The following is a 26,777-nucleotide window of genomic DNA, read 5'->3' as shown; positions in this document are numbered from 1 at the left end:
AGAGGGCAGTGGAAGCAGAGTCTTTGAATATTTCTAAGGCAGAGGTAGATAGATTCTTGATAAGCAAGGGGGTGAAAGGTTATCGGGGGTAGGTGGGAATGTGGAGTAATCAGATCAGCCATGATCTTATTGAATGGTGGAGCAGGCTCGAGGGGCCGAGTGGCCTACTCCTGCTCCTAATTCGTATGTTCGTATGTAACCTGTGCAGCAGCTGGGGCCTGAAAATCAGCTTCACTGCCCCTGGGCTGGGAAAGGGGGACATGAGGCAACATTCTCCCTCTTACCCCTTTCTACACTCCTTTTACAGGGTTTTAGAAGTGGAGCATTTACAGACAGGAAGCTCAGTCCAAACATCACGTCAGGATCAGACAGTCACTCGATTCATCAGGACCTGATTCAGTCGCTCCTCCAATCTGCTGACATGCCAGAGAGTTCACACTAATGAGAGACCTTTTAAATGTTCTGAGTGTGGGAAGAGCTTCAAATTCTACAAGTACCTGAAGTGACACCAGTGGCTACACACTGAGGAGAGCCCGTTTACCGGCCCAGTGTGTGGGAAGGGATTCACTCAGTCGTCCGCTCCAATGGCACACCAGCAAGATCACACTAGGGAGAGACCTTTAACCCACTCCGTGTGTGGGAAGGGGTTAATTGCACCGTCCATGCTGCTGAGACACCAGCTTGTTAACACCGATGAGAGACACCAGCAAGTTCACACTGGGGAGGGTTCGTTCACCTGCTCCGTGTGTGGGAAGGGATTCACTCGGTCCTCTAATCTGCTGGCACACCAGCGAGTTCACACTGAGGAGAGGCCGGTAAAACATTCCAACTGTGGGAAAAGCTTTCAAAGGTCCCAGGAGCTGAAGGGACACGAGCTGGAGACAGCAGGAAAGAGACCGTTCACCTGCTCTGTGTGTGGGAAGGGATTCACTCAGCCATCAAGCCTGGTGAGACACCAGCAAGTTCACTCCGATGAGAGACCATTTAAATGTTCTGTCTGTGGGAAGAGCTTTAAAAGCTCCAGGAATCTGAACGAACACCAGCGAGTTCACACTGGGGAGAGACCGTTCACCTGCTCCATGTGTGGGAAGGGATTCGCTCAGTCATCCAACCTGCTGACACACCAGCGATATCACACTGATGAGAGACCATTTAAATGTTCTGACTGTGGGAAAGGCTTTAAAACCTCTAGGGATCTGAAGGGACACCAGCAAGTTCACACCGATGAGAGACCATTTAAATGTTCTGTCTGTGGAAAGAGCTTTAAAAGCTCCAGGAATCTGAACGAACACCAGCAAGTTCACACTGGGGAGAGACCGTTCACCTGCTCCATGTGTGGGAAGGGATTCACTCAGTCATCCAACCTGCTGACACACCAGCAAGTTCACACTGATGAGAGACCATTTAAATGTTCTGTCTGTGGGAAGAGCTTTAAAAGCTCCAGGAATCTGAGCAAACACCAGCGAGTTCACACTGGGGAGAGACCGTTCACTTGCTCTGTGTGTGGGAAGGGATTCACTCGGTCTTCCTACCTGCTCACACACCAGCGAGTTCACACTGTTCTGTAGCACAGGGCCCTGCAGACAGCTGGGGTGACATGAACATGGAATGGATGAATGTTTGATAAATTCTTGTACTGCTGTTTAATCTTTAAGACTGTTGTGCTGATGATTCCCTTGATTTGACAGTTCATGGTGTTACATAGAATGTACAGCACAGAAACAGGCCGTTCGGCCCAACTGGTCCATGCCAGTGTTTATGCTCCACACCCACCCTACTTCAATTAACCCGATCAACATCTCCTCCCATTCCTTTATCCCTCATGTGGCTTCCTCATTAATCCATCTGTGCTGTTCACCTCAACCACTCCCTGTGGTAACGAGTTCCACATTTTCACCATTCTCTGGGTAAAAAAGTTTCTCCTGATTTCCCTCCTGGATTTATTAGTGACTATTTTAAGTTTGTGGCCTCATAAATATGATGAGACTCTGTTAAGCTGACCAGTATGTTGTTGTACTTTGTCTTTTTCTGATGAATTAAACATTACTGAGCCCTTCTACGCGTGTTATGGGATGAAGTTTTTTTTTATTCGTTCATGGGATGTGGGCGTCGCTGGCAAGGCCAGCATTTATTGCCCATCCCTAATTGCCCTTGAGAAGGTGGTGGTGAGCCACCTTCTTGAACCGCTGCTGTCCATGTGGTGAAGGTACTCCCACAGTGCTGTTAGGGAGGGAGTTCCAGGACTTTGACCCAGCGCCGATGAAGGAATGGCAATATACTTCCAAGTCAGGATGGTGTTTGACATGGAGTTGGTGGTCATAGAGTCATAGAGTTATACAGCACAGAGAGAGGCCCTTCGGCCCATCGTGTCCGCGCCGGCCATCAAGCCCTGTCTATTCTAATCCCATTTTCCAGCACTTTGTCCGTAGCCTTGTATGCTATGGCGGTTCAAGTGCTCATCTAAATGCTTTTTGAATGTTGTGAGGGTTCCTGCCTCTACCATCCTTTCAGGCAGTGAGTTCCAGATTCCAACCACCCTCTGGGTGAAAAGGTTTTTCCTCAAATCCCCTCTAAACCTCCTGCCCCTTACCTTGAAACGATGTCCCCTGGTTATTGACCCCTCTACTAAGGGGAAAAGTTCCTTTCTATTTACCCTATCTATGCCCCTCATAATTTTGTACACCTCAATCAGGTCCCCCTCAGCCTTCTCTGCTCTAACGAAAACAACCCCAGCCTGTCCAGTCTCTCTTCATAGCTGAAGCGCTCCAGCCCAGGTAACATCCTGGTGAATCTCCTCTGCAGCCTCTCCAATGCAATCACATCCTTCCTATAGTGTGGCGACCAGAACTGCACACAGTATTCCAGCTGTGGCCTAACTAGCATTTTGTACACCTCCATCATAACCTCCCTGCTCTTATATTCTATGCCTCAACTAATGAAGGCAAGTATCCTATATGCCTTTTTAACCACCTTTTCTGCCTGTCCTGCTGCCTTCAGGGATATATGTATTCTATCAGGTGTTCCCATGCACCTGCTGTCCTTGTCCTTCCAGGTAGAAGAGGTCGCGGGTTTGGGAGGTGCTGCCGAAGAAGCCTTGGCGAGTTGCTGCTGTACATCTTGTAGATGGTACACACTGCAGCCACGGTACGCCAGTGGTGGAGGGAGTGAATGTTTAAGGTGGTGGATGGGATGCCAATCAAGCGGGCTGCTTTGTCTTGGGTGGTGTCGAGCTTCTTGAGTGTTGTTGGAGCTGCACTCATCCAGGCAAGTGGAGAGCATTCCATCACACTCCTGATGTGTGCCTTGTAGATGGTGGAAAGGCTTTGGGGAGTCAGGAGGTGAGACACACGCCATGAATACCCAGCCTCTGACCTGCTCTTGTTGCCACAGTATTTATGTGGCTGGTCCAGTTAAGTTTCTGGTCAATGGTGACCCCCAGGAAGTTGATGGTGGGGGATTCAGCGATGGTAATGTCGTTGAATGTCAAGGGGCGGTGGTTAGACGCTTGCTTGTCGGTGATAGTCATTGCCTGGCACTTGTGTGGTGTGAAAGTTACCTGCCACTTATCAGCCCAAGTGTTGTGTCTCAAGGGGTTTTATACCCTTATCTATATAACAATTAAGAAAGACTCTGGGGTGGAGAGTTTAGTTAACGGCCATTTTATTTACAATGTGCTTCTTCACTCTATGCACTACATTTCCCATAGTGCATTGCAAATCCCCACTACGGTATCCCATGTGGGACAATTCTAATACGCATTCAAAATGCACAACATATTTCCTCCCCCTTAAAATAGAATGTCCACAAAACAGAATAACTGAAAATGACTATACCTTGGAAGAGAGCGTAGACTGCCTCTACATTCTGCTAACCCTGGGGATTATTCTGCCCCATGCTCACAGGTTAGCACTAACTGGAACTAAGGCACTCTGGAGGCTGCCTTTCTCTTTGGGGGTAACACCTAGTCTCAGGAGCAGGCTCTGGCTGGCTCTCCCATGACCCTGCAGGCACGGCTTCCTAACTCAATGGCATCAGTGGATGGTGCCACCATCTCAGGGTCGGACGACCAGTCCCTGCTGGAGCCCCCAGCAGGTCCTTGATCCTCTGTTTCTTGGGTTACCTGTGGTGACTGTCTTGGCAGTAACTGGTCTACATGCTGTCTCCATGTTCGGTCGTCTCCGGTGCGGACTCGGTATGAAACGGGGCCCGTCTTTTGAATGACCGTAGCCGGGACCGACCACCCCGGGGTGGTGTAGTTATGCGCAAGGACTTTGCCCCCCACCACAAAGTGTTGTTCTTTGGACCTCTGAGCTCGTCTGCTGACTTGATCCTGCTGATTGGCGTGCACCACTGCTTCTGTGGACATTGGCCTCAGCAGGTCAAGGCGTGAAATAAAGAGTAGATTGCCTTTCAAAAGCTAGGCTTTATTAACCTTAAAAAACCAGCAAGTACATGTTGAGCACCCAGTCTCAACCAAACTGTAGAAAACTGAATTTAAGATGGCCACCACAGGTCACATGGAATCAACTAACCAATAAGTTTACAGCATATATCTCAAGGCAGGAAAACAGGCAACCAATTACAATGCTTCTTATAAAACAAGAATAATCACCACATTCACCCCTCCTTTTAAAATATACTTAAACCTAGGTAGCCTTTACAGTTTACAATTAGTTATTTATGACTAGAGCAATACATGTATAATGCCTTCAACAATTTTTAAAATTTTACTATTAAATTATTAATTATTTTAAAAGTCAATTTTTAATCGGTCGACCGGATATCTTGTTCGTGTCGACCTTCTTAGCCTTGGTTGTGGTGTATGTGCCTTTAAGAGCAATTGTGGTGTATGTGCCTTTAAGAGCCCCAGGTGTGCGTAATGCCGGTAATTGCCACTTGGGCTATATAAGCCTGTGTATTGTGTATATCCTTTAGAACTCCCCCCCCCCCAGACTTGCTTAGTAAATACCTATGAACCAACTCCTGTCTTCAGTGTCTTTATCTACACACGGACACTACAGTGGCGACGAGGATGGGATACGGACTTACCTGCAATTTGGCAGCACCTCAAGGACATCGATTCCTCCAGCATCCAGAAGACTCAAGGAAGTAATAGAAACTGTGGTTTCACCAGCTGGCCAAGCTGGTGGCAGGTACTGCGCTAATCCTTCCTGGGCTTCAGGCTGGGGCTCCAGCGGCGGGCTCTACAGCTGAGACAGGCAGCGAAATCGGAGGCAAGCAATAACGGACTGGGAGGGTGCACTCGGGAGACAGCCGGCGCGGCAAGCAGGTCAGCGTTTAGACCTCCGTCGGGAACGAGTCTCCAACAGTGAATAAACGGAAACCACAGTAAAACAGCCTTGTTATCGGTAGCAGCGGCGGGAAAGCGCGGGAAGCACCATATCTTTTTTGAAATGCCTAAGTCTGGCAATATTGATGCTTTTGATAACGAAACAGAGCCTAACTTTGGCAATATTGATGTTTTTGATAAGATAGAGGATTGGACCACATATGTAGAAAGAGTGGAGGTGTTTTGCACCGCAAATGGAATAGAAGATGAAAAAGAAGCTTCAGTGCTTCTGGATCTAATGGGCGCAGAAACATACAAGCTGTTACGCAACTTAATCACTCCAGCCGAACCGATGGACAAGAATTTTGAGGAGATTGTTGATACCCTACACTGCCAATTCGAGGCAGGACTGGCAGATTCTCTGCAAGACAAATTCATCTGCGATCCCCTAAGTGTAGAAACACAGAAAAAGATATCTTCTGGAAAAGATTTAACACTGGACAAGGCTTTCAGTGCAATAGGAGCGGCAAAGATACAGCAAAGGCCACAGGACTTCGGCACCCATGAAATGACACGGGGTTTCGAGAGATGTTATCGCTGCGGCAGATCCAACCATGACCAGAGGGATTGCTGGTTCAAAGAAAAAGCATGCAGGCGATGCGGAAAGATGGGACACATTCCACGTCTATGCCGATCTGAAAATAAAAAATCCACTAACGGGAAAAGAATCAATAAGGAAAAGCACAGAAAGGTACAAATGATGACGGACAGTAGCTCCAAAGACCAGAAGAGCGATAGCGACTCCGGGAACAAGAGACTAAGCTCTCTCCAATTACATAATGTAATTGCCAATGAAGATTACCAGACCATTTGGGTTACCCTCATAATAGCAGGGTCCCCAGTTAAAATGGAGCTAGATACAGGATCAGCTCTAACCGTAATAAATCGACGAGATTACGAGAGGCTATTTTCGCATATACCTCTAAAAGACACATCCATTATCTTAAAAACATATACGGGGCAGAAAGTATACCCCAAAGGAAAAATAAAGGTGTCTGTGGTATACAACAGCAAAGAAATACAAAAGTTGTATTTATACATTCTACAAGATGTTGGTCCACCGTTGTTGGGACGTGAATGGATAAGGAAGATATGTTTAGACTGGCACTCCATTCAGGCACTGACGGTGACCAGTAAGGAAAAAAACAATGATGACATCATACCTGAACGATTAAAAGACATCTTGGCCAACGCCAAAGAAGTGTTTCAAGAGAAACTAGGAACCTTGAAAGGCATCACCACCTCAATAAAAGTGGAACATGCAGCAATTCCAAAATTTTTTAAGGCAAGACCGGTGCCATACGCAATACGTCCGGCAGTCGAGGCAGAGCTGGAGAATTTGGAAAAGGCAGGCGTATTATCCAAAATAGATTGGAGCGAATGGGCAACACCCATCGTTCCAGTCATGAAAAAAGCATTGAAAAATAACTCTGAGGAACAGAGAAAAATTCGCATCTGTGGGGACTTTAAGGTGACTGTAAACCCGGTCCTTCACACGGTACAGTATCCTCTTCCAAGGATAGAAGATATTTTCGCCTCACTATCCGGAGGAAAACGTTTCACAAAAATTGACTTGGCACAGGCATATCTACAGATGGAGGTTGAGGAGACCTCTAAAAAGTATCTCACAATAAACACACACAAAGGCCTGTACCAGTACAATCGACTGGTTTTTGGAGTAGCATCAGCTCCAGCTATCTGGCAAAGAGCTATGGAGCAAGTCCTGCAAGAGATTCCGGGGACTCAGTGTTACCTAGACGACATCCTTATAACAGGAGAAAATGACAACGAGCACCTTGCCAATTTGGAGCAGGTGCTCACTAGGCTGAAAGAACGGGGCCTACGAGCAAATCGCCACAAGTGCAAATTTTTCCAAAATCAGATATCATATTGTGGCCACATAATTAATAAGGAAGGGTTGCATAAGTCACCTGAAAAAATTGAAGCAGTTATAAAAGCCCCAGCACCTGAAAATGTTTCACAATTGAGGTCATTCCTGGGATTAATAAATTACTATCATAAATTTTTACCGAACTTATCAACTATTCTACACCCTCTTAATGATCTTCTACAAACAGGAGTGATTTGGAAATGGAACGAAGACTATAAACGTGCCTTCCATAAATGTAAAGACTTAATCACATCCGAGAAAGTTTTGGCTCATTACAACCCATCACTACCAATCAGACTGGCGTGCGATGCATCCCCTTACGGCATAGGAGCGGTATTGTCCCATAGATTCCCTGATGGCTCGGAACGGCCGATAGCTTTTGCGTCACGCTCATTGAACTCAGCTGAGCGTAACTATTCCCAGATAGACAGGGAAGCACTCAGCCTGGTATGGGGAGTGAAGAAATTCAACCATTACCTACACGGACAAAAATTTACCTTGCTGACTGACCATCAACCCCTCATCTCCATATTCAACCCTAAGAAAGGTGTCCCCATTATGACGGCACAAAGACTACAGAGGTGGTCCCTTTTTCTAGGGGCACACCAATACAACATTGAATACAAAGGGTCAAAACAGCATGGGAATGCTGACGGTTTATCGCGCCTGCCATTGCCAATGATAGAAGAGGCACCTACAGTAGACCCAGTAGAGATATTCCACTCTACCATAGTGGAATGTCTACCGGTGACAAATTCTGCCATTGAAAAGGAAACGAGAAATGACCCGACTCTCTCACGGGTCTACGATTTAACAATGAAGGGATGGCCAGCACATGGCGAACCACTGTTGCCAGCATTCTCGCAAAGAAGAGAACAGCTGTCAGTGTGCCGAGGAACCTTGATGTGTGGATCCAGAGTGGTGATTCCACCCAAACTCCAGGATAAAGTGCTAAAGGAGCTTTACGAGGGGCATCTGGGTGGAGTGAAAATGAAGAACCTAGCTAGGGCATTTGTATGGTGGCCAGGTATCGATGGAGACATCAAAGACATGACCAAGAGCTGCCTAGGATGCCAGAAGGTCCAAAATGCTCCGCCACAGGCCCCTCTACATCCATGGGAGTGGCCCTCATCTCCCTGGCAAAGGGTGCACATCGACTTTGCTGGTCCATTTATGGACTCAATGTTCTTAATCGCAGTTGATGCACACTCCAAGTGGCCGGAGGTAATAAAGATGTCCTCCACCACCACGGAAAAAACCATTACAGTATTAAGGACCATATTTGCCAGGAATGGGCTGCCGGAACAGATATGCTCTGATAATGGACCGCAATTTTTGTCCGAAGAATTCAGAAAGTTCTTAAAGAACAATGGGGTAAAGCACTACACATCCGCCCCATACCATCCCGCCACCAATGGATTGGCTGAAAGGTTTGTCCAGACCTTCAAGAAGGCCATAAAGGCCATGGGTAATGAAGACATAAAACTTCAGCACAAGGTGGATAACTTCTTATTTGCATATAGGAATGCAACACATATGGTTAGAAACCAAACTCCCGCCATGATGTTCTACAATAGAAACCTAAGATGCCGGCTGGATTTGGTCAAGCCCAACATCCGAAGGGACGTGGAGAACCGGCAGTTTCAGGGCATGAATGAAAGGCCAACTAGGGCCTTCCAGATAGGCCAACCGGTTTTGGCCCGGGACTACCGTACCGAGAAATGGCAGCCTGGAACTATCTGCACACGACTAGGACCACTGATGTATACCGTGGACATCGGAGAAAGCATAATAAGGCGCCATGCTGACCAAATCATCAAGTCATCCAAAAAGGGACAACCTACACCACCACGCCATACATCTAACAATGAGGTAGAGATACCCATATCTACCTCCGATCCGGTGATACTGGAACCCGATGAACCCGACACTGGCCTTCAAGCCGAATCAGCCTTGCCAGAAGAACCTACTACACCACCAGAAACTACTACACCCCCGAGGCGTTATCCGGACCGAGTCAGGAAGCCTCCTGAGAGACTAACTTATAATTAATTAATACAGCAATGTATATTATTTTGCATATAACATGTAATTAATAATTACTTAAAATATGATGTACTAGTTAGCTAGAAGGGGAGGAATTGTGGTGTATGTGCCTTTTAAGAGCAATTGTGGTGTATGTGCCTTTAAGAGCCCCAGGTGTGCGTAATGCCGGTAATTGCCAATTGGGCTATATAAGCCTGTGTATTGTGTATATCCTTTAGAACCCCCCTCCCCCAGACTTGCTTAGTAAATACCTATGAACCAACTCCTGTCTTCAGTGTCTTTATCTACACACGGACACTACATTGGTGGAGTTCCTTGCCCTCCCACACCAGGAGACACAGAAATATCTTCTGCAGGGAGGCTATCAATATCCCGATTATCAACGGTTTCCGGATTGGAAGTCCCATTAGAAGGTAGACTGGGAGGGTCATCAACATCCATCGGGGGCAGACTAAGAGAATTGTAAGTGTCTGCAATAGGATTGGAAATATTCGTAGTATCTGTGACGACATCAACATTATCTGAATTATGGTTATTAATGTCCTCAGGAGAGGGCTGGCCACCACAAGGAGCTAAGTCTTTAACTGAAACCGTACTTTCTTTCCCATCTTGGAATCGAATGTGAGCATATTGGGAATTTGCCTCCAATAGCTCCACCTCCTCCATGAAAGGATCATACTTTGACAGTCTAACATGGCGTCGGAGCAGCACAGGTCCCTGCATAGTAAGCCATGAAGGTACCGAATATCCCGTAGTGGATCTCCGCGGATAGTTGAAGAGCCTTTCATGGGGGGTCACATTAGTAGCTGTTGAAAGCAATGATCTAATGGAATGCAGGGCATCAGGCAGTACCATTTCCCACTGTGTATTCTTAAGGTTCCGGGATGTCAAAGCCAACATAACTGCCTTCCAGATCACCCCATTGTATCGTTCGCACTGTCCATTACCCTGGGGATTATATGGGGTAGTTCTGCTAGTAGAAATTCCCCGACTCTGGAGGTATTCCTTCAACTGGGAAGACATAAAAGAACTTCCCTGATCCGAATGGATATACGCAGGCATCCCAAAGATGACAAAAAGTGGAGTCAGACATTTAATAACTGTAGCAGCTGATACATCTGCACAAGGAAAAGCAAAAGGGAACCTTGAAAACTCATCCACAACAGTAAATATATATCGATTCTGAGTCGTTGAAGGAAGAGGCCCCTTAAAATCAACACTCAGGCGTTCAAAGGGAGAAGTAGCCTTTATAAGATGAGCTCGTTGAGGCTTAAAGAAATTTAGTTTACACCAGGCGCAGACAGAGCATGATGAAGTCATCCGCTTGACGTCTTCAACTGAAAAGGGCAAATTCTTACTGCGTACGAAGTGTATCATCCTCGTAACACCAGGATGGCACAAAGCATTATGAAGATTAATAAGCGTATCTCCATGAAGCACAGAACAATAAGCCCTCGACATCGCATCAGCGGCAACATTAACCTTCCCCGGACGATAGACTATATCGAAATGGTAGCATGCCAACTCGATCCTCCACCTCATTATTTTATCATTCTTAATCTTTCCGAAATGTTTGACATCAAACATGAAGGACACAGATTTTTGGTCAGTTACTAACGTAAAATGTCGCCCAGATAAATAATGTCTCCATTTACGCAGTGCTTCTACTATTGCATACGTCTCTTTCTCTATTGATGAATGTCTCTGCTCACTATTGCTCAGAGTACGTGAGAAAAAGGCCACAGGTCTTCCATTTTGGTTCAGGGTAGCCCCAATTGCAAAATCGGAAGCGTCCGTCTCAATCACAAAGGGAACCTGCTCATCAATAGAATGCACAACTGCTCCAAGGATATCCTTTTTAAGATTATCAAAACACATCCTGGCCTCCCATGATAGAGGATATGTTGTAACCCAAATAAGGGGCCGGGTCTTCTGCGAGAAGTTTGCAATCCAATTAGAATAATAAGAAAACAGTCCAACAACTTGTTGCAAGGCCTTAGAATTAGTAGGGCAAGGTAAATCAATCAGTGGTCGCAGCCGTTCTGGATCTGGTTTAATCTTGTTTCCCGAGATAATATACCCCAGTAAATTTACCTCGGTGGTCGAAAAGATACACTTCTCTTTATTGAAAGTTAAGCCAACTTTTTCCGCAACTTGAAGGAATCTTTCTAGATTAAAATTGTGCTCCACCCTTGATTTGCCACACACCGTGATGTCATCTAAATATGAGAAGGTGTCAGAGAGAGAGTTATCACTTATAAAAGCATCCATTGCCCGTTGAAAACAGGCCACACCGTTAGTAACACCGAATGGTACTCGGCAAAACTGGTACAGCTTTCCGCCAGCTTCAAAGGCCGTATATGGTTTGTCCCTCTTAGCGATAGGAATCTGATGATAAGCACTGTTTAGGTCAATAGTGCTAAAAACCTTATATTGAGATACTTTATTGATAAGCTCATCAATCTTAGGCAGGGGGTACGCATCTAATTGAGTATACCTGTTAATTGTTTGAGAGTAGTCCATCACCATTTGCTTCTTATGTCTCTCATTAGTGGTGACAACTACCTGTGCCCGCCAGGGCGAAAAACTAGGTTCAATGATCCCTTCCGATAAAAGACGTTGAACTTCAGAATTAATAAATTCTTTATCCTGACTGCTATACCTTCTTGACTTGGTAGCAATTGGCTTACAGTCCGGCATCAAATTGGAAAAAAGTGATAATGGAGAAATGAATAAAGAAGTTAATCCACAAATAGACAAAGGTGACTTGGTTCCTCCGAGAAAGACTGAGGGACTCATGTAATTGAAGCACTTCATGACCAATCAAAATGTCCGCACAGAGATTAGGCAGAACGGATAGGCGTATATCAGTATACGTATTACCTAGGAGAATTAATTTCACAAGGCAACAACCAGCTACTTGTGAGGTGAGAGTCGTCTGAGCCATACACACCTGATAGGAAACAGGCGAAATATTCAAACGCTTCTCCCTCACAAACTGAAGATTTATAAAGCTCTCAGTACTGCCCGTATCTATAAGGGCCTTCACTTCTAACCCATTAAATTGGGCCATAACTATAGCTTTGTTTAGGCCATGGGAAAAGGCGGCAGAAACTGATGCAATAAACGCCCTATCTAAAGGCTGAATGGTCGCAGAGGAGGCAACCGATTTGCAAACACGTGCGTAATGACCTCCCTTGCCGCATTTACTACACACAGCCTCCCGGGCAGGGCACTTCAGACGGGGGTGCCGGGCGTTCCCGCAAAAATAACACTTCTGAATCCTAGAGGCAACAGCTGCCGAAGTAGAAACTGTTTCGGAATCTGGTAAACCACTCCTATTAAATCCACGTAACTCCCTTTCATCCGGAACTGCCGAAACCACGGTCGCAGGCCAATCAAAAAGAGCATAAGAATCCGAACTTCTCTGAGCCAAATCCAATGTAGAGGCTTGCTCAAAAGCACTCTTAAGATCCAAGATCTTATTTTCTAATAACCGCTGATGAATTGATCTAGACAGTAATCCATTAATAAATGCATCCCGTACCGACTCTTCCCTATGTTCTTCTGCGACACAGCCTTATAATTACAGTTAGCACCAAGGCGCCGGAGTGCTTGTAAATAAGCATCCAAGGATTCTCCCGCCTGCTGCCTACGGGCAGATAAAAGGTGACGTGCAAATACCTCATTTTTGGGTTTAACAAAAAAAAAATTCCAACGTAGCAATAGCCAATTCATAGGTTTCACAGTCCAAAATATACTTATACACATCCAGAGCAATGTAGTTGATTAGTATGTCCAACTTATTTAGAGATTGCTGATCCAACACACCCAAAAAGTTTTTAAATGTACGATACCAATGTTTCCATTGATCATCCACTCCTACAGAATGAGGGTCAGCATTAAATCGTTCCGGTCGAAGATATCGTTCCATTATAGCAAAAGGTTAATAAATTGAAATAAAGAGTAGATTGCCTTTCAAAAGCTAGGCTTTATTAACCTTAAAAAACCAGCAAGTACATGTTGAGCACCCAGTCTCAACCAAACTGTAGAAAACTGAATTTAAGATGGCCACCACAGGTCACATGGAATCAACTAACCAATAAGTTTACAGCATATATCTCAAGGCAGGAAAACAGGCAACCAATTACAATGCTTCTTATAAAACAAGAATAATCACCACAAGGTGTGTCCGCAGTTGCCTTCCCATGAGTAGGTAAGCAGGAGATGCTCCTGTCGTAGCATGAGGCGTGTTTCGGTATTTCAGCAAGAAAGCATTCAGGCGCTGCTTTAGAGGAGCATCACTTCTTGCAGCTTTCAACGTGCATTTCAGCGTTCTGACAAACCTCTCCGCCAATCCATTTGTTGATGGATGATAAGGTGTGGAGAACATGTGCTGGATTCCATTGCTCTTGAGGAACTCCTCCATCTCCTGGGATGTGAACTGTGTTCCATTGTCGGTTACGATCTGCTCCGGCAGACAAAATCGCCCGAACATCTCTCAGAGTCTCAATGGTTTTCTCCGTAGTGGTAGTGGACATTACTGCAACCTCCGGCCATCTGGAATGGGAGTCCACCGCGACCAGGAACATCGCTCCTTCCACTGGTCCCGCAAAGTCCAAATGGATCCGTTGCCACGGTGTCGCCAGCCATTCCCATGGATGCAGTGGCGCTGCTCTTGGCGTATCCCTGGTTGTCTCGCATGATGGGCATGATTTCGCTTCAACTTCAATTTCATGATCCAGACCGGGCCACCAGAAGTAGCTTCATGCCAGCTCCTTCATCTGGACAATACCACAATGTCCTGAGTGCAGCTCATTGAGGACATGTTTCTGCAGCTTTGGTGGTATGATCACTCGCATGCCCCAAAGGAGGCATCCTGATGTGACAGACAACTCCTTCCCTCTTGACAGGTAAGGTAGGAGCTTAGGTGGTGCGCCTGACACCCGTGATCTGTCTCCTCATATCACCCGATCCAGCACCTTGGATAGGGTAGGGTCCACTCTGGTCTCTTTCTTGACCTGCCGGGCCGTGACAGGGGCATTGCTCACCATGTCAAAGTAGAAAATCTTCTGCTCACAGCCTTCAGAGGGCACAGGCAGTGGAAGACTTGACAATCCGTCCGCATTGCCATGTGCTGCTGACCTCCGGTATTTGATGTTGTAATTGTGAGCGCTTAACATCAGTACCCAGCGCTGCATCCTGCATGCTGCCAGGGAGGGTGTTCCTGTGTGTGGACCAAAGATCGATGTCAGAGGATGATGATCCGTCAGCAAGGTGAATTTCATTCCGAACAAGTAGTGATGGAACTTTTTGATTCCAAAGATGATGCCCAAAGCCTCTTTTTCGATCTGCGGGTATTTCACCTCTGCCTTGCTCAGGGACCTTGACGCGAATGCAATCGGCTTCTCTTTGCCTGAGGGAAAGATGTGGGACACGACCGCGCCGACGCCATAAGGCGACGCGTCAGAGGCCAGCTGAATCTGCAACGACGGGTCAAAGTGCGTCAACACTCTGGGGTCAGTCAAAGCTGCTTTGGCTTTCTTGAATGCAGCTTTGCACGCCTTCGTCCATGCCCAGGCCTTTCCCTGACACATCAACTCATGTTATGGCTTCAACAGTGATGCCAGCTGTGGAATAAACTTTCCGTAATAGTTCAGGAGACCTAAGAATGACCGCAGCTGGCCGACATTTGTAGGTGCAGGAGCATTGGCAATGGCTTTCACTTTCGACGGTGCTGTGTGTAGGCCGTCCACGTCGATGACATGGCCTAGGTACTCCACTGATGGCTGGAAAAATTTGCATTTTTCCTTGCGAACGCATAAGCCATATTCTTCAAGTCTTCCCAGTGTCTTCGTCAGGTTCTGCAGATGCTCGTTGTCGTCCTTTCCTGTGACAAGGATATCGTCGAGATAACATTGTACCCCTGGAATGCCGCTTAAGATCTGGTCCATAGCCCGCTGAAACAATGCTGGTGCTGACGTTATACCAAAGGGTAGGTGGCAGTACCTGTCGAGGCCTTTGTGGGTGGTGATGGTGAGGTACTTCTGTGAGTCCTCTTCTACATGCATCTGCAAGTAGGCTTGGCATAGATCAATCTTGCTAAACTTCTGACCGCCTGCTAGACCCGCGAAAGATCTTCAATGATGGGGAGGGGGTACTGTTCAGCTGAGAGCACAGGATTCACTGTTACTTTGAAATCTCCACATAAGCGAACCGCGCCATCACTCTTCATCACTGGTACCATGGGCGTGGCCCACTCACTGTGCAAAACCGGCACCAGGACCCCTATCTTGACCAGACGCTCCAGGTCAGCCTCCACCTTTGGTCTGAGGGCGTAGGGAATGTTCCTGGCCTTCAGGAATCGTGGCTGGCTGTCAGGCTTCACCTTGAGTTTGACCGTAATCCCCTTCATACTCCCCAATTCTCCGTCAAAGACAGCCGCATGCTTAGTCAACACTGCCGCTAGCCCCGCCTCTTCGACTGACACCACATTCACTTTTTTCCAATCCAGATGAATTTTCTCCAAACATGGCCTGCCCATCAGGGATGGATAGTCACCCTTGACCACATAAACTGGCAGCATCACGGTTTGTCCATTAAGCTCCACCTTGACCTCCGTCTTACCCAGCATTGGGACTGTTTCCCCAGTGTAGGTCTTTAAGATGAGCTTGGCCAGCGTCAGTGATAGGTGGTTCAGTTTTTCTTTGAATAGCTTCCCTGAAATCAAGGAGACAGCGGCCCCCGTATCCAGCTCCATTTTGACCGGTATTCCCTCTAGTAGTGGAGTGACTCCATAGCCTGATGAGCCTCCATTCACCGTTAACACATGGAGATTCAGCTCCCCATCAGAGTCTGTGTCACTGTCTTCCTGTTCTTGTTTCACCATGTGTAGGTTTTTCTTTTTAGAATGCCAGTTGGATGTGTTTCCTTGTTTGTTTTTGTGTGTCTCTGTGTAGGATTGTTTGCTTTGCCCTTTACACACACGTTCAATGTGTCCTTTCTTTTCACATTTCCAACAGGTCAGGTCTTTACACCAGCAGTCAGATGGCTGATGACCTGACCTTCCACATCTGTAACACTCTCTGGCGCCCCTTGCATGCTTATCCGGTGTAGCTGCTACCCTGTGCACTCTTGTTTCAGCCCCCAACAGCTGTGCATCTTTAGCTGCTAACTCCATAGACACAGTGAGCTCCACTGCTGATTTAAGCGTCAGTTTGTCAGTCGTGAGCAAGTGCTTCTGTGTTGCTTCACATCTTAATCCACACACAAACCTATCACGGACAGTGTCATTTAGAGTTTCACCAAACTCACAATGCTCAGTTAGCTTCTTTAGCACTGCAACATATTCAGCTATGGACTCACCCTCCCCTTGGTTTCGTTTGTGAAACCTGAACCTCTCGGCAATCAGCAGCGGCTTGGGTGCGAAATGTGTTTCCAAAACTTCCACAATCTGATCATATGTCTTAGCGCCGGGCTTATCCGGGTGCATCAAACTCCGTAACAAGCCAAATGTTTTTGCTCCGATCACACTGAGGAACGTCGCCACTTTCACATCATCTTTAATGCCATTTGCAGTCATGAAAAATCTGAAACACTCTGTATAAGCATTGCATTGCTCCGCGGTTTCATCAAATCGTCCAAACGCTCCGCCGGTTAGCATAGCCATTTTTTTTTTTACAGTCCTTTTCCTCCACTTCGTTTCACTGTATCGTTACTCTCCCCCTTCTAATTTGTGTAACACACAAACCGCCACCCTTACGAGGCGATTGCATCAGCACTAAACTGCGGGTGCACCATTAAGAAAAGACAGGAACTTCTTACTTTAAACATCACCGATTCCAGTGCAAAGTGATGCGCAAGTCTGTCGTCCTCGTTACCAGTTTTGTTGTGTCTCAAGGGGTTTTATACCCTTATCTATATAACAATTAAGAAGGACTCCGGGGTGGAGAGTTTAGTTGATGGCCATTTTATTTAAAATGTGCTTCTTCACTCTATGCACTACATTTCCCATAGTGCATTGCAAATCACCACTACGGTATCCCATGTGGGACAATTCTAATACACATTCAAAATACACAACACCAAGCCTGAATGTCGTCCAGGTCTTGTTGCATGCGGGCATGGACGGCTTCATTATCTGAGGAGTTGCAAATGGAACTGAATACTGTGCAGTTATCAGCGAAGATCCCTACTTCTGACTTTATGATGGAGGGAAGGTCATTGATGAAGCAGTTGAAAATGGTTGGGCCGAGGACACTGCCCTGAGGAACTCCTGCAGCGATGTCCTGGGGTTGTGATGGTTGACCTCCAACCACCACAACCATCTTCCTTTGTGCTCGGTCTGACTCCAGCCAGTGGAGAGTTTCCACCGATTGAGTAGCATTGAGGTAATAGTGAAAGTAATAAGGGAAGCGAAACAGGACATTAGAAATAAATGAGAGACAAGGAAAGAAAAACTAAAGATCAAAGTAAGAAAGAGACAAACGAAGGAGATGAGAAGAAAAGAATTTGAGGAGAAAGTGAGTGATGATAAAAAACATTGACATTTCAAAAATGAGACAGGAGAGGAGAAGGTAAGTACGAAGAAAGAAAGATCTTGAATATGTGCAGCACCTTTCACAATTTCAGGACATCTCCAAGCGCTGTGCAGAAATTGCAGGACTTCTGACGTGTGGTCATGTCGGAATGTAATGTAGCAGCCAATTAGAGAGAGATGTGAAGAGGAAAGGCAAGAAGAGAAAGAGCAGGAAGGGAAAATATATGGACAAAATGAGGGACGTAGTTTTTAAAAATTTGTTCATGGGATCTGGGTGTCGCTGGTAATGCCAGCATTTATTGCCCATCTCTAATTGCCCTGGAGAAAGTGGTGGTGAGCCGCCTTCTTGAACCGCTGCAGTCCGTGTGGTGAAGGTATTCCTGCAGTGCTGTTCGGGAGGGAGTTCCAGGATTTTGACCCAGCGACGATGAAGGATCGGCCGATATACTTCCAAGTCAGGATGGTGTGTGACTTGGAGGGGAATGTGGAGGTGGTGGCGTTCCCATGCACCTGCTGCCCTGGTCCTTCTAGGTGGTAGAGGTCATAGAGTCATAACAGCACAAAAAGGCCATTCGGCCCATCGAGTCTGAGTCGGCTCTCTGTAGAGCAATCCAGTCAGGCCCACTCTATCCACGTAGCCCTGCAAGTTTATTTCCCTCAAGTGCCTATCCAGTCTCCCCTTGAAAACATTGTGTGTCTCCGCTTCCACCACTTCTGTCGGCAGTGAGTTCGAGGTCCTCACCACTCGCTGCGTAAAAAAGTTGTTCCTCACTTCCCTCCTGTATCTCTTGCCCAAAACCTTAAATCTGTGTCCCCTACTCCTTGTAACATCAACTAGTGGGAACAGCCTTTCCCCGCCTAGCCTATCCAAACCCGTTATAATCTTGTACACCTCTATCAAATCACCCCTCTGTGGAGGAGTCACAAGAGACTCAGAGTAACTTAGAATAATCCCCTTAATTGCATTGTAGTGCAGCCGGGGACTGCACCTTTAAACTGATTGTTACCTTTACTGTATGTACTTGCCTGTATCCTGCGTGGTGACGTCATGACGCCGATCACGTGACTGCCAGTGGCGCGAAGAGCGTGATGACATCATGACGTCAGCCGAGAGAACTTTCCAGCAGTCTTCGACTACCTGGCATCCTGAGCAGACGTATATTGAGATCCTCCTTGTATCTTCCAGTTAACTTTGTTATTATTAAATTCCAGTCTTTTGATTCATCGAGTTGAGCTGAATTATTTAGTTAGGAACCTCCGTTCCTACATTGGTGACCCCGATCTCGTCGAACAACCGTCGAAGAGAATTCAACATGAGCACAAATGCCGTCGCCCTCAAGTTGCCTCAGTTCTGGGACCAGCAGCCAGAAGCTTGGTTCCTGCAGACGGAAGCACAGTTTACCCTGTGGGATATCTCAGCGGATTCGACCCGTTATTTTTACGTGGTCTCTGCTCTCGACAGCACCACGGCCTCGAGGGTCGTCAGCCTCCTGAGCAATCCACCAGACAAGGGCAAGTATGAAGCTCTTAAAGCTCGTTTGCTGCAAATTTTTGGCGTTAATAAGTCGGAGCGCGCACGCAGGCTTATTGCCATGCCAGGCCTCGGGGACTCATAACCTTCGGAATTAATGAGCCAAATGCTCACCCTGCTGGGTTCGGAAGCCCAATGTTTTTTATTCCGGGAACTTTTCCTCTGCCAGCTACCTGAAGCTGTTCAGACAGCCTTGGCCAACTCTGAGATCACTGATTGTGCCGAGCTCGCGGCAGAGGCAGACAAGATTTTTACGGTTACACAGCAGTGCTGTGCAGCCACGTGGCACCTTTCTCCTGCATGTGCGAAGCCCAGCCCTCCTCCAGCAGGCTGGTGCACATACCACGACCGTTTTGGCACCAAAGCTCGATGCTACCGGCCCCCCTGCAGTTTCTCCCCCCAAAAAAATCCTTCAACAAGCCATCATTGTTCGAAAGGGACGAAAAGGCCTGAAAAACACGTTCAATTTGCCATGGCGGTCGGTTCAACAGGGAAATTATTTTATGTTACTGACTCCACAACGGGAAGACGATTCCTGTGCGACACTGGGTCCCAGTGCAGCATTCTGCCAGCTTCCAAGCTGGATCAACAATCCGGCGGTCGCGGTCCTGCACTCGAGGCAGCCAATGGCGTGGCTATCCACACTTTTGGAAAGCGGACTGTTAATGTAACCTTCGGCAGTCAGCGGTTCCTCTGGCAATTTATCACTGCCACAGTGTCACAGGCCATACTAGGTGCTGACTTCTTTTGTGCAAATGGCTTTCTTGTCGACGTCAAAAACTGCCACCTCATTCACGCGTCCACTTATCACGTGGTGCCCTGCCACCGCAGCACCACTGTGTCCTGGTCGGTTGCCTGTGCGGTACCAGTGCAAGATGGGTTTACATGCCTATTCGGCGAATTTCCAGAGCTCACCAGGCCTACCTTCTCGGCAGCAGTCACGAAACATGGTGTGGCACACCATATCACCACAAATGGTTCACCGGTTTACGCCCGGGCGCGCAGGTTAGAGCCCGGCAAACTCGCAGCAGCTAAAGCGGAATTCCAAACAATGGAGCGCCTCGGGATCATCCGACGCTCCGACAGTCCTTGGTCATCTCCACTGCACATCACCCCTAAACCAGGCGGAGGGTGGCGGCCTTGCGGTGATTACAGACGACTGAATGATGCCACGACACCAGACAGGTATCCAATACCTCATATCCAAGATTTCTCGGCCCATTTGGCTGGCAACTCAATATTTTCAAAAGTTGATCTCGTCCGCGGGTATCACCAAGTTCCGGTGCACCCCCAAGATGTTCCCAAGATGGTGGTCATCACACCGTTTGGCCTTTTTGATTTTCTCCGAATGCCTTTCGGGTTAAAAAATGCAGCGCAGGCTTTCCAGCGGCTCATGGACTCTGTGCTACGGGACTTACCTTTTCTTTTCGTGTATCTAGACGATATCCTCGTCACCAGCAAAGACTCCAAGGAACACTTGGTGCATTTACGCAAGCTCTTCACCCGGTTAAGCCAACATGGCCTCATCGTCAACCCAGCTAAGTGCCAATTCGGTCTCACCAGCATCGACTTCCTGGGGCACAGGATCACCTCGGGCGGCGCTGTTCCACTAGCTACCAAGGTAGAGGCCATTACAGCTTTTCCACAACCTCTCACGGTCAAGTCCTTGCAGGAGTTCCTGGGGCTGGTTAATTTTTACCATCGTTTTGTCCCCAAGGCAGCTCAGTTGATGCAACCACTCTATGAAGCACTGAAAGGGAAATCGGGCAAAGACCTCATCGACTGGACTCCCCAGATGGACCAAGCTTTCCTGGATACCAAAGCAGCGTTGGCAGATGCAACCATGCTGGCACACCCCATTCCGGGCACAACCATCGCTCTCACGACAGACGCCTCTGACTACACCATTGGGGCAGTGCAGGAACAATGGGTCAACGGGACTTGGCAGCTGCTGGCCTTTTTCAGCCGCCAACTGCGCAAGAACGAGCGCAAGTACAGCACATTCGATAGGGAGTTGCTGGCCCTGTTTTTGGCCATTCGGCATTTTCGGTTTCTGCTAGAAGGACGCCCGTTCACCACGTTCATCGACCACAAACCACTCACTTTTGCAATGGCCAAAATGTCTGAACCTTAGTCAGCTCGGCAACAGCGTCACCTCACCTTCATATCGGAATTCACAACCGATTTACGACACGTCTCGGGCAAGGACAACCTCGTGGCCGATTGCCTCTCCCGCGCTCCTGTCCTGGCAGTTCACCTGGGTGTCGATTTCGCTGGCTTAGTGGAAGAGCAGTTAGCAGACCCTGAGGTGCAAGCGTACCAGACCACGTCTTCCAGTTGGCAAGTCGCTGACGTTAAGTTCCAGTCAACAGGAACCACCCTCTTGTGTGACACATCCATGGGAGTGCCTAGGCCCATAGTGCCGGTCGAATGGCGCAAGAAAGTCTTTCAGGCAATACACGGGTTGTCGCACCCAGGGATGTGGGCTTTGCAACGTCTAATGTCCCGCAAGTTCGTGTGGAAAGGCATGCACTTAGATGTCCGAGATTGGACAAACAATTGTATTGATTGTCAGAAAACGAAAGTCAACCGGCATGTTAAAGCCCCATTGGCTGAGTTTCCAGTGCCAGAACGATGTTTTGACCACGTGCACGTGGACCTAATGGGTCCTCTCCCCACCTCACGGGGTTTTACGCATCTCCTCACAATAGTGGACCGTACCACCAGGTGGCCAGAGGCGATTCCATTGGTCGCTACCCCTGCAGCTGATGTCTCCAGGGCATTCTCGTCATCGTGGGTGGCTCGCTTCGGCATTCCACCCGACATTTCATCGGACCGAGGTCCACAATTCACTTCCGAATTATGGAATACCATTGCACACAGCTTGGGTACCAAGCTGCACCGTACTACCGCCTACCATCCGCAGGCGAATGGCCTGTGCGAAAGGTTCCATCGGTCGCTCAAGGCATCCCTTCGTGCCAGCCTGCGCGGATTCAATTGGGTAGACAGATTACCCTGGGTGCTGTTAGGGCTCCAGACAGCCCCCAAGGAGGACCTTCAGTCTTCATCAGCTGAGTTAGTCTACGGGCAGACCTTTCGGGTACCTGGTGACTTCCTACCTCCACACACAGAACCGTGGTCTGCAGCTCAACAGCTTCTCCAGCATCGCGAGGTGGCCAAGAACTTCCTGCCTATTCCGACCTCACATCATGGCTTACAGAGGCCTCACATTCCTGCGGACCTCATGTCCGCCGATTATGTCTTCATCAGGCAAGATGCTCACAGAGACCCACATAAACCACCGTACGCCGGCCCATTTCGTGTCATATCTGCTGGAGAGAAATATTTCACGGTCGACGTGGGCGTCAGGCCTGATACCGTCTCCATCGACTGGCTGAAAGCCGCTCATCTCTATCGCACTGAACCAATAGTTCCTGCCCAGCCACCTCGCCGAGGACGACCGCCGTTGAACGCCGAACCAGTGTTACAACAGCCCGCCGTTGAACCACCTGCAGCTACCTCATCATTGCCTTCACAGTCAGACACCGTTTTCGACGCACCTGACGCACCGCCACAACCACAGCCAAGCTCCATCTCATCTCCCGATGTTCCACTTCCGCCACCTGAGGGTCATCGACGCTCGGACAGAATCATCAAGCCTCCTGCTCATCTGACACTGTCCATTAAAGGGGATTCTGGGGGGCCGCCTGTGGAGGAGCCACAAGAGACTCAGAGTAACTTAGAATAATCCCCTTAATTGCATTGTAGTGCAGCCGGGGACTGCACCTTTAAACTGATTGTTACCTTTACTGTATGTACTTGCCTGTATCCTGCGTGGTGACATCATGACGCTGATCACGTGACCACCACTGGCGCGAAGAGCGTGATGACATCATGACATCAGCCGAGAGAACTTTCCAGCAGTCTTCGACTACCTGGCATCCTGAGCAGACGTATATTGAGATCCTCCTTGTATCTTCCAGTTAACTTTGTTATTATTAAATTCCAGTCTTTTGATTCATCGAGTTGAACTCAGTTATTTAGTTAGGAACCTCCATTCCTACATCTCAACCTCTTTTGCGCTAATGAAAACAAATCCAGCTTCTCCAACCTGTCCTTGTAGCTAAGATCTCCCATCCCCGGAACCATTCTGGTAAATCTACTCTGCACCCACTCAAGGGCCTTCACATCCTTCCTAAAGCGTGGTGACCAGAACTGGATGCAATACTCCAGTTGTGGCCTAACCAGCACTTTATAAAGTTTCAGCCTAACTTCTCTACTTTTGTACTCAATACCTCTATTTATGAAGCCCAAGATCCCAAATGCTTTGCTAACCACTCTCTCAATATGTCCCGGACACCTTCAGGAACCTACGCACATTAACTCCCAGGTCCCTCTGTCCCTGCACACTCTTTAAAACTGTGCCATTAAGTGTATATTGCCTCTCCCTGTTCCTTCTGCCAAAATACATCACCTCACACTTCTCTGTATTAAATTCCATCTGCCACTTGTCTGCCCATTCTGCTAGCCTTTCTATGTCCTGTTGCAGTCGATTGGTATCATCCTCACTGTTTGCCGCACCCCCAAGTTTGGTGTCATCGGCAAATTTAGAAATTCTACTCTGTATTCCAATATCCAGGTCATTTATATTTATCAAAAAAAGCAGTGGCCCCAGCACTGACCCTTGGGGAACACCACTGTCTACAATCCTCCAGTTTGAAAAACAGTCATTTACCACAACTCGCTGTTTTCTGTCCTTAAGCCAATTCCTAATCCAAGCTGCCGCTGGCCCACCTATTCCATAAGCCTCAATTTTGATATCCAGCCTTCTATGTGGTACCATAGGAATTTTCAAAGGCAATTGGACATGTACTTGAAGAGGACGAGTTTGGAGGTTATGGGGATAAAGCCGGGGAGTGGGACTAAATTCAACAGCTCTTTCAAAGAGCCGACACATCACAATGGGCCCAAGAACCTTCTGTGCTGTAAGATTCTAGGAACAGTGTGAACTCGCTGGTGTCTCTTCAGGCTCTTAGAGCTTTTAAAGCTCTTCCCACAGTCAGAACATTTAAATGGTTTCTCATCAGAGTGAGCTCGCTGGTGTGTCAGCAGGTGGGATGGATAAACAAATCCCTTCCCACACACGGAGCAGGTGAACGGACTGTCCATGGTGTGACTGCACCGATGAACATCCGACGGACGGGGAACTGAATCCCTTCCCACCAACCCCGCCTTTACCCAGTTTCTCCCCGGTGTGACGGTGCACGTGTCTCACCAGGTCAGGCGATCAGCTGAATCCGAGTCCACACACGGAACACATGTGCGGTTTGTCCACGGTGTGATCGCTGCTCTCTCCTTCCATGTGCAAAGGCCGATGATATTCAGGTCCCGATGAATCGAGCGATCTGTCAGATCTTAACGTCAATTCTGCACCTGCCCTGGGAGTGTTTGATGGGACAGTGTAGAGGGAGCTTTACTCTGTATCTAACCCATGCTGTACCTGCCCTGGAAGTGTTTGATGGGACACTGTAGACGGAGCTTTACTCTGTATCTAACCTGTGCTGTACCTGTCCTGAGATTGTTTAATGGGACAGTGTAGAGGGAGCCTTACTCTGTATCTAACCCGTGCTGTACCTGCCCTCGGAGTGTTTGATGTTGACACCAGGTGCTGAGAATGTTAAAATGTTCCTTTCCCCATAATGACATCCAGAATCTCGATGAGCACAAAAATTCACCCCACGAAAGTAGCAGAAGCCCTCAGCTTCTCTCCTGGACACGGTTATTGAGGACAGGGAATGTCTGTAACAAGTAATCAATTGGCTCTCGACTTATCTTAGAAACAAGGACTCAATCGACTGTGTTTCTAACGAAACTGATTTATTGATACAGAATATAAAAATCCAGTCCAGTTACTGGGGTTTTAACATTAACAAGCCCCAGTTGCCTGAATTAACATGGTTCAGTCCTGGATGTGATTAAAGGCATCGGAAACAGTGGAATCGACCCACCGCAGTCACACTGTGGACACTCTGGTGTGTCAGCGGGTGGGCTACACCAGGGAATCCCTTTCCACACACTGAGGTTGACTCCAATGATCGGGAGTCCTAGGGTTTCGGATACCAGATAATCAAGCTCACAAGAACACAAATAGTCTCTCCAGGCTTTATTAAGAGCGCTGCATAACACAGATCGGGTGATAATTCCCTCAATCTGGAGAATAGAAGTACAGTGGATTCACGCGCGATCTTCTCGAGTCTGTTCCAACTGACAACGGCTTAAGTGGCCTGTTCTTATACACAAGCTTGGTTACCGCTCAGGAAATGGGATTGTTTGGACCCGTCTGTTGACCGCCTCCTGAACTCCTGCTAATTCAGGGAATTTAGTCCATCTGTGGCCAAACTATAACCACAAGCCGTCTGGTTATCACACCTATACGGTCTGTGAGGTTATTATTAGATTCACACCCAGACGTTGTGCCTTCACTTGTCTGGCACTTCATCCCATAACACGGGTACAGGGGCTCAGTAATGTTTCATTCATCAGAAAAAGACAACGTACAACAACATACTGGTCAGCTTAACAGAATCTCATCATAGTTATGTGGCTATAAATATAAAAGTCACCAATAAATCCAGTAGTGAATTCAGGAGAAATGTCTTTACCCAGAGAATGGTGAGAATGGGGAACTCGCTACCACAGGGAGTGGTTGAGGTGAACAGCACAGATGGATTTATGGGGAAGCCACACAAGGGAGAAAGGAATGGGAGATGTTGATCGGGTTAATTGAAGTAGAGTGGGTGTGGGGCATAAACACCGGCATGGACCAGTTGGGCCGAATGGCCTGTTTCTGTGCTGTACATTCTATGTAACACCATGAGCAGTCAATCGAAGAGAATCATCAGCACAACAATCTTAAAGATTAAACAGCAGTACAAGATTTATAAAACATTCATCCATTCCATGTTCATCTCACCCCAGCTTTCTACAGGGCCCTGCGCTACAGAACAGTGTGAACTCGCTGGTGTCTCAGCAGATTCGAGGACAGAGTGAATCCCTTCCCACATACGGAGCAGGTGAACGGTTTCTCCCCAGTGTGAACTCGCTGGTGTCCCTTCAGATCCCCAGAGGTTTTAAAGCTCTTCCCACAGTCAGAACAGTTAAATGGTCTCTCATCAGTGTGAACTTGCTGGTGTTTCAACAGGGTGGATGACTGAGTGAATCCCTTCTCACACACGGAGCAGGTGAATGGCCTCTCCCCAGTGTGAACTCGCTGGTGTCCGTTCAGATTCCTGGAGCTTTTAAAGCTCGTCCCACAGACAGAACATGTAAATGGTCTCTGATCGGAGTGAACTCGCTGGTGTTGCTTCAGTTCCACGGAGCTTTTAAAGCTCTTCCCACAGACAGAACATGTAAATGGTCT

At 47.6% G+C, this 26,777-nt stretch overlaps 1 protein-coding gene across 1 annotated transcript in view; it reads right to left on the bottom strand.

The window, feature by feature from the left end:
• The window catches only part of LOC147118219 (uncharacterized), a 97,955-nt gene that overhangs the window by 36,559 nt on the left and 34,619 nt on the right, over positions 1–26,777 (bottom strand). The window contains exon 4 of the mRNA XM_085983682.1: positions 26,592–26,661. Coding sequence (XP_085839808.1) covers positions 26,592–26,661 — 70 coding nt within the window. The remainder of the gene's footprint in view (positions 1–26,591; positions 26,662–26,777) is intronic.

This window comes from Somniosus microcephalus, chromosome 4 (assembly GCF_052327205.1).
Source record: "Somniosus microcephalus isolate GS21.2 chromosome 4, FLI_Smic_1.0, whole genome shotgun sequence".
NCBI classification, from domain to species: domain Eukaryota; kingdom Metazoa; phylum Chordata; class Chondrichthyes; order Squaliformes; family Somniosidae; genus Somniosus; species Somniosus microcephalus.
Note: the sequence above shows the minus strand (reverse complement) of the source record. Positions and strands in the feature narration are given on the sequence as shown.